The 9,033-nt window shown below is 35.8% G+C and overlaps 1 protein-coding gene across 1 annotated transcript in view; it reads left to right on the top strand.

Annotated features, from left to right (window-relative positions):
- Positions 1-3,638: 3,638 nt before the first annotated feature.
- Positions 3,639-9,033, top strand: part of HELRODRAFT_139996 (hypothetical protein) — a gene marked incomplete at both ends in the record, with an annotated part of 8,036 nt that continues 2,641 nt past the window's right edge. Inside the window, 5 exons of the mRNA XM_009025522.1 lie at positions 3,639-3,752; positions 4,454-4,564; positions 4,885-4,986; positions 8,317-8,425; positions 8,757-8,819. Of these exons, the coding sequence (XP_009023770.1) occupies positions 3,639-3,752; positions 4,454-4,564; positions 4,885-4,986; positions 8,317-8,425; positions 8,757-8,819 (499 nt within the window). The remainder of the gene's footprint in view (positions 3,753-4,453; positions 4,565-4,884; positions 4,987-8,316; positions 8,426-8,756; positions 8,820-9,033) is intronic.

Raw genomic sequence — 9,033 nt, 5'->3', positions numbered from 1 at the left:
TCATATTTCTCATCATTTTCACTCATCTTCTCAACTGCCATCATCATCTGCATCTTCTCTGTCCAACAAACATTAGCTCTAGCTGCTAAAGATGTTGGTTAGTAGATATTGACGATGACGACGACGACGATGAGGATGATAATGATTGTGATGATGATGATGATAAAGATGATGATGATGACGACGATGATGTTGATGATGATAATATTAATTTTAATGATGAAAGTAAATACTACTATTGACTACTATTTTTGCTGTTACTGTTGTCATTATTATAACCATTTATTGTTATCATTTTAAGATGGTGTTATTTTATTGCTATTGAATTTTTTCTTCGTTCATTCATTCATTCATTCATTCATTCATTCATTCATTCGTTCGTTCGTTCGTTCGTTCTGTCGTTCGTTCTTTCATTCGTTCTTTCATTCATTCTTTCATTCATTCTTTCATTCATTCATTCATTGAGTTAGTCATCCAGTCATTTATTCATTCATTCATTCATTGCTTATAAAATTTGCCTATTGTAAATAATACTGCCCTGTGGCTCTAGCTATTATTATTATTAAATATTTACACACACACACACACGCACGCACCACACACGCACAAATACATGCACACATACATACATAAACACGTACACCATATACTCACACACGCACACATACATACATGCACATACACACACAAGCAATCACACATTCATTACATACGCACACACATATGTATGAATATTTTTGGGTGATGATTGTATTTTCCTAGGTTCACCAGACTTGCATTCGAAGAAGGTCAAATGAAGTTCTTTTTTACATGCAGCCTATCTTTGTTTATATTTCTAATTCTTTACTTACTTTTTTCCTCTTTCTCTCGTTCATTCTTTTTCTATTCATTCCTTTCTCTCTTTCTCTCTCTCTCTCTCTCTCTCTCTTTCTTTCCACCTCTCATTCCCTTTGTATGATATGCACCCACCCATGCACTTACTCATTTCCTCTGTTTTTAAATTTTTGCTTGTATATACATGCGTACGTTTATGTATGCGTATGTGTGTGCTAGCCAACAATTGTGTGCGTGTACGTGCGTGCGTGTGCTTGTGTGTGTGTATGTGTGGGCAGAGTAGCAGGCATTTCCTAATAGATTGATTATTTATTACATTTGCCCTGTTATTTTTTATTGTCTACATTCATCTTCTCATCTCATCTGTTCAATAATAATTTAATTATGGAAAAATAATTGTACTGTTTCTTCTCTCTCTCTCTCTCCCTCTCTCTCTCTTTCTCTCTCTTTTTTATTCTCTTATGATGATAAAAATAATGATTATATAAATGTGCTGTAAATATGCGTGCTTGTTTGTGTATGTTTTGTGTGTGTGTGGTGTGTGTCTGTGTGTGTGTGTGTCGACATATGTGAGCCGTATATGCGTGTGTGTGTGTCGGTGTGTGTGTGTCGGTGTGTTTGTGTGTGTGTGTCGGTGTGTGTGTGTGTGTGTGTCGGTATATGTGTGTGTGTGTCGGTATGTGTGTGTGTGTCGGTATGTGTGTGTGAATGTGTGTTGGTTTGTTTCACTGTTAAATAGTGTCTGCAATTTCTGCTCTCCCTCTAGTTTGGGAAGTTTTAATTAGATTTTTGTATTTTTATTATTATCGTTAATGATAACATTATTATTGTTATCATTGATGTTTTTTGTACCTCATGGCTTCATAACATTCATATTCATATTCATTTTGATGTATTATTATTATTATTATTGTTATAGTAAATTATTGTTATACATTATAAAGATGTATGGGTGATAAATTAATTGAATTTATGATTGCCCCCTCATTATGTCTTTTCAGCAAGCCGCAGCGACAACAAAATAGATAACGTTAATGACTTCAACAACAACAACAACAAAAACAGCAACAACATTAATAATAATAATAACGTTTTAAATAGTAACAACAACAACATCAATAATAATAATAACTATAACAATAATAATATTGTTGGAGATTTGCCTCAAGCAATCCAACAGCAACAACTGCAACAACAACAACATCTTCAGCAGCAACAGCAACAAATACAGCAACAACAGCAGCAGATGCAACAACAGCTGCAACAACAGTTAGACAACAACAGACCACAGGTACAAATTAATGACAACAACATCATAAGAGACAGCAACAACAACAACGTTAATAATAATAATAATAATAATGATAACGTTAACATCAACAACAATAATGATGACATCAACAGTTTACAACAACAACAACTGCAGAATGAACCATTTGTACCAAAAGATAGGTTGAGATATTATCCATCAGGAACTGCAACAGCCAACCAGAACAACATTAACAACAATAACATTAATAACAATATCATCAACAACGATGACAACAACAACAATAATGTCCAAAAGCAAACGCCATCAAATAACAATAATATCAACATTGATAACATCAACAATGGATACCCCAAAGATACTAACAACAACATCAACGTCAACAACAACATCAACAGCAACAACGACATCAACAACAATAACATCAACAATAACGTCAATGTCGTCAACAGCAACAACAACAACTTCAAATACGGCAACAACAACATGAAATTCAACATCTCGTACCCGGTTCCAGAACCTCGAGTCAATCCAATCGTAAGAGAGGACGCAGAATTCAACTTCGGTGTAAACTACTATGCCCTTAAAGCGTCCGCCGACAGTCGTTTCCTCATTCGCTACACTCCCAAGCTATCTCCCGGCACGCCCTGGCCCATGCCCCAGGTCTACAACCCGACAAAAATAGCATTACGGGTCAGTCGGGATGTTGTCTTTAGCGTCAATTTCGTTCCTAAACTCGAGGATGTTGTCGATGTTCCCAGCACAAATAACGACTTTAATGATGCTAACAACGCCGGATTCAGCAGCAGCAACAACAACAAACGCGATTCTCAGCAGCAGCAGCAGCAACAACAGCAGCAGCAGCAATCGGAAGTAGACAGTAATTTAGATCCGGAATGTTCCGTATTAAACCATGCAATCGACCGAATAAAGAAGATTACGTTCGGCGGGGGTTGGGATAAAAATGCCGGCTTGGTGGACCGAGATGGTAATGTGGTCAGTAGTGGAGATAGTAATGGTGATTCCCACCATGATGAGGATGTGGTTGTTGATGGCGATGGTAGTAAGAGTGGTGTGCTGCTGAAGAAGATGGTGATCAAGATGCAGAAACCGTGTGAGATGATGCCACATCTGCTTATGGACGAGTCGTGTTGGTTGTTGTGTAGTTGTTGTGATGTTGATGCTTGTGTTGTTGCCCTTGTGTTGTTGTTTGTGTTGTTTTTTGTGTTGTTGTTTTCCTTATGTTGTTTATAATAATGAGTATGTTGCTGTTTGTGATGTTTATGTCACTTCTGACGTCATCACATTCATTATTAACGTTGTCATCATCAGAGTCTTCGTTCTCATTATCACCATCGTCATCATCATCATCACTGTCATCATCATCACCATCATCACTGTTATCATCATCATCATCATCATCATCACTGTCATCATCATTATCATCATCACTGTTATCATCATCTTCATCATCACTGTCATCACCTTCGTCATCACTGTTATCACCTTCGTCATCACTCTCACCCCAGATGTCCTGAAGGTTTCGAAAACAGGTCTCACCCTATCTGCCATGGAGGTCTGGGGCATTCTAAGGGGCTTGGAAACGTTCAGTCAGCTGGTCTACCAGAAGGAGGGTGACTACATGCAGGTCATCATGGCGATGATGATGATGATGATGAGGGGACTGGTGATGGCTCAATGGTTAAAGGCGCCTGGTCTTGCTATTGCAATGACTGGGTTCGAATACAAAGAGATCCCCGCCTATCATATGCAATGTGTATGATGCTTGATTTGCACGCGTATTCATGTACGCTGTGTGTGTTTGTCGTTGAAACCTCTGAAGCAAACGCAAAAGAGAGAGAGAGAGAAACCTTTAACCTTTAAGATGATGACGAAGATGATTAAGATGACGATTAAGATGATGAGGATGAAGATGGTGTTTATTAAGTTGGACAGAGAAATGGCTGTTAAAAAAAGCTTTAACTCTGCCGTGAAATGTGCGCTATAAAAATTGGCATGATGATCATTCAAATAGTTATTCATTCCTGTTACAATTGTCATGTTACTAATTAACTAATTGGTAATATTAATTGGGTATATAATTGGGTCTAATTAATTAATTCACGCCACCAACAACAGTATTGGATAAATAAGATTCATTCCTGTTACAATTATCAACTAATTAATAATTCTAATTGGGTATATAATTGGGTCTAATTAATTAATTCACGCCACCAACAACAGTATTGGATAAATAAGATTCATTCCTGTTACAATTATCAACTAATTAATAATACTTATTGGGTATATAATTGGGTCTAATTAATTAATTCACGCCACCAACAACAGTATTGGATAAATAAGACCTATGTGAAGGACTATCCAAGGTTCAAGCACAGAGGAGTTCTTCTCGATACCTCCAGGCACTACCTGAGTCTTCAAACTATTCTAGAGAATCTGGTTAGCTCTGAATGAGTGTGTGTGCGTGTGTGAGTGTGTGCGTGCGTGTGTGTGTGTGTGTGTAAGTGTGTGTGCGTGTGCCTGTTTGAATTTGTATATGTTCTTTGTTGCGTATGTAAGTGTGTGTGTGTGTGTGTGTGTATTTTAGCGTTATGTGTGTCAGTTCGTGTGTGTTTGTGTGGAAGGGATTTTATGAATGACGAATACAGAATACATACAAACAGACAGACAGACAAACATATAAACAAACAAGCAAACAAAAAAAAACGAACAAACGAAAACCAGACATACATACATACATACTTTTAAACATACCGAAGGAGTCCATGGCAAACAACAAGCTGAACGTCTTTCACTGGCACATTGTCGACGATCAGTCGTTTCCATTCCAATCCAAGACCTACCCAAATCTCACTAAAATGGTTAGTTAGTGATCACGTGATGACGACGATGATGATGATGATTATGATGATGTTGCTGATTATGATGATGATTATGATGATTTTGCTGATTATGATGATATGATACGAAACGAAACGAAACGAAATAATTTATTTGACCTCAATAAAGAAAATAAGGTGCAGGTTGACTGTGAGGAGTTAGTATAAAACTCATCGAGCACAGCCACCTAAGCCAAAAACTTCAGATGTTACTAATTGATTACAAAAATAAAATCATCGGGCACACCCATCAAACAAAAAGCTTCAGAATCTCTAAATGTTATATATTAAGTTCACGTTGTTACTAGTTGTTCGTAAAAATAAAATTATCGAGTACCACAAAAAACTTCAGATTCTCTAATTGGTGTATATTATATTTACGGTGTTACTAACTGTTCATAAAATATTATCATCGTGCACCACAAAAAACTTCAGATTCTCTAAATGGAATGTATTAGCTTTGAGATGTTACTAATTGATCCTAATAATAAGTTAGGTCTATATTTCTCTATATACAAAACTGCATATAGAATACCTGATTGAATCTATCTATATAAGCTATAGATAGAAGAGAATAGGATCACATACGTATATAAAAATATCTACGTACACATCAGCACATACATACAGTTGCGCTTACATGATGTCATAAACATTTTATAAAAATGTAATTTATATTCTTAAAACTAGTGATTTTAATTAATCAAACTAATAAATGCTTTCAAATGATAATTAAAGTTCAGCATGTTCGATCTGTCATAATTAAATCCTTTATTTAATAAAAAATTCCAAATTCTGGGTCCTCTGCAAATGATGATGATGATGATATGATGATGATATGATGATGATGATGAAGAAAATATTTATGAACGTTAATTGTGTTAAAAACGCAGCCATGCAAAATAACTCAGTAAAAAATTAGGTTATTATCCTGTGTGTCTGTTTGCATGCGTGTGTGTGTGTGTGTGTGTGTATGTGTGTGTGTGTATCTGGTTAAAGAGTTAGTGTTATGTTTGTGTGTGCCTAGGATTGTGTACCCGTGTATAATAATCTACACGTACATGTGTGTATGTGTGTATTTGGTGTTTTTTTTTCTGGGTATTTGTGTGCAGGTATTTGTATGTGCATGTATGTATGTGTGTGTGTGTGTGTGTGTGTGTGTGTGTGTGTGTGTGTGTGTGTGTGTGTGTGTGTGTGTGGGGTTTGTATATATATCTATGCACATGTATTTATGTCTGTTAATCAATGTAACATGCGATCCATACATTGAAATTTCGTGTGTTTTTGCGAATTTGACGATAAGTTTCCCTGAAATTTCATTTCAATGTGATCAATCGGTTTTTTTTTGACTCTGTTAAACATTTTGAAAATTGCAAGACAGGCGCTTGCTCTTAACCATTAATTATTTAGTTAACTAATTGGTTAATTATTTAGTTAATTAAATTAGTTAATTGGTTGATTAATTCTTGAAGTGTTCAGAAAATGTTTTAAATTTTATGATTTTTTTAACTGCGTTGTTGTAACATAACTTCTGGATTAAAACCTGTTTTTGTTTTAAATTCTTTCATCTGTTCATTTATCTGTTGTTTCTTTCGTTCATTTATTCAATCATTTATTCATCCATCCATCCATACATCCATTCATTCGTGCATTCTGGAAGAGGACGGCGACGTTGATTAGAATGATGACGACGACGATGATGACGATACTGCTGCTGATGCTGATGATGATTCTGATAATAATTATAGCGATTTTGATGACGAGGACGACGAGGACGACTATGATGATGATGATGATAGTGATGTTGCAGTCGCTATACTCGCCTTGTTTTGTTCCGATCAATTTTTCTGAATCTAATTATACAAGTGTTGTTTTGTTACATTCATTCATTTTTTCACTCGTTCATTCATACATTCATTCATTCATTCATTCATTCATTCATTCATTCATTCATTCATTCATTCATTCATTTATTCATTTATTCATTCATTCAATCATTCATTTTTTGTTTATATATTCATTTTTTTTCTTTCATCTGTTCTGTTCTTTAGTTCATTTTTTGCCGATTGATGCGTACATTACTTTGCTCTCTCATTCATTTACTTGCTCATTCGTTCCTTCAATCATTCACTCATTCTTTAATTCATCCATTCTTTCTTTCAATTAGTCGCTTATTCATTCATCCATTAATCTAACCATTCATTTGTTTATCCACCCTTTCATTCCTTCGTTGACTGTTTTTTTAAAGTCTGTCTGTTCTTCACTTCAATACAAAATCTATAGACGACGCTGTTATGAATCATTATTCCATCTCGTCTAATTTATATTCTAAATTTGTACTCACCACATCAAGCCTGCACCGAATAATCAAGTGCATCTGTACTTAGAACGCACTCGTCTGCGATAATGTTATGCCTCGAGTTTGTACTTAATGCACTGGACCAGAGCAGGGGTGGGCAGACTACGACCCGCCAAGTCAGTTTATGTGGCTGGCCCGTGAGGTGTTGCTCGTCTTTTGGCGAAAAAATGAAAAAAGAGGTCGTCAGCTACAAATGTCGCTCTCCCGATCAACATTGCGACAATTTTAAAAAATTCACCCCCCCCCACCCCATCCATTCGATCAACGTTCGTTTGTGTGTGCGTGTGCGTGTGTGTGTGTGTGTGCGTGTGTGTGTGTGTGCGTGTGTGTGTCGTTGATACCTCTGAGAAATAATTTAATGAGAATTTTCAAAATAAGAACAACAACCAACAACAACAACAATAATAATTATAATAATAATAATAAAATTTGATTTATTTATAGCTGCCTTATTTATTTATTTATTTGAAGTTGAAAATTTCATGAGAAACACTTAACCATATGCCTTAAGTGCTATTATTATTATTATTGGTGGTGGTAATAGTAATAGTAGTAGTAGTAGTACTGATATTCAAATCCTATATAACATAAAGAAAATAATTTGCACCTAGTGTAATAATTATGTAAGAAATATATTACACCGTCTTTAATATTATATATATATATATATATATATATATATATATATATATATATATATATATATATATATATATATGTATATATATATATATATGTGTGTGTTTGTTTGTGTGTGTGTGAGAGAGAGAGAAAGAGAGTGTATGTGTATAGATTGTATACACATACACACATTCGTAAGTGGCAGTTGCCAACAAAATCAGATGGATGTAATTTTTTTGATTGCTCTCAAAATCCATATTTCTGTACTCACGTCTTTGCGTGTGTTTATTTGTGTGTGTGTGCGTGTACTATATAATCATCATCATCATCAGGGGGCGTACGACCCTGTAACCCACATATACACCCACGAGGACATTGCCACGGTCATTGAGGAGGCCAGACTCCGAGGCATCAGGGTGATACCGGAGTTCGATACCCCTGGTGAGATGATGACGATGGTGGTGGTGGAGATGGTGGTGGTGATGATGGAGATAATGGTGATGGTAGTGGTGATGATGGTAATAGTGGAGATAATAGTGATGTTGGTGGTGATGATGGTGGTGGTGGTGGGGCTGATTATAATGACGCCAGTTTAGTTCTATCAATTAAGTTTTCATATTTTCGTTACAAAATATTCTCTCTTTCATCTAATACGATCTGTCCATCCATTTGTTAGTCCATTTAGCCGTTCTTTTATTCGTTTTTTAATCAGTCAATCTATTCAATCAATCGATCACTCAATCAATCAATCACTCGATCAATCATTTTTTAGGCCACACCTTCTCTTGGGGCTTCGGCCAGAATCACCTGCTGACGCCATGTTACGATTATAAAGGTGATGATGATGGTGGTGGTATTGATGACGATGCTGTTGTTGAAAATGATGACGATGAAAATGATGAGGATGATAATGATGAGGATGATGAGGATGATAATGACGATGATATAGTGATGATAAGGACGATGCTGAAGATCATGACGAACGAACTTACTTGTCATTTGTAACTGGCTTTCATGTATGTAAAAGGAATAGACGATCCACGTGTTAC

This window comes from Helobdella robusta (genome assembly GCF_000326865.2).
Source record: "Helobdella robusta unplaced genomic scaffold HELROscaffold_42, whole genome shotgun sequence".
Taxonomy (NCBI): Eukaryota; Metazoa; Annelida; class Clitellata; order Rhynchobdellida; family Glossiphoniidae; genus Helobdella; species Helobdella robusta.
The sequence above is the reverse complement of the archived record's forward strand: the minus strand, read 5'-3'. Positions and strand labels throughout refer to the sequence as shown.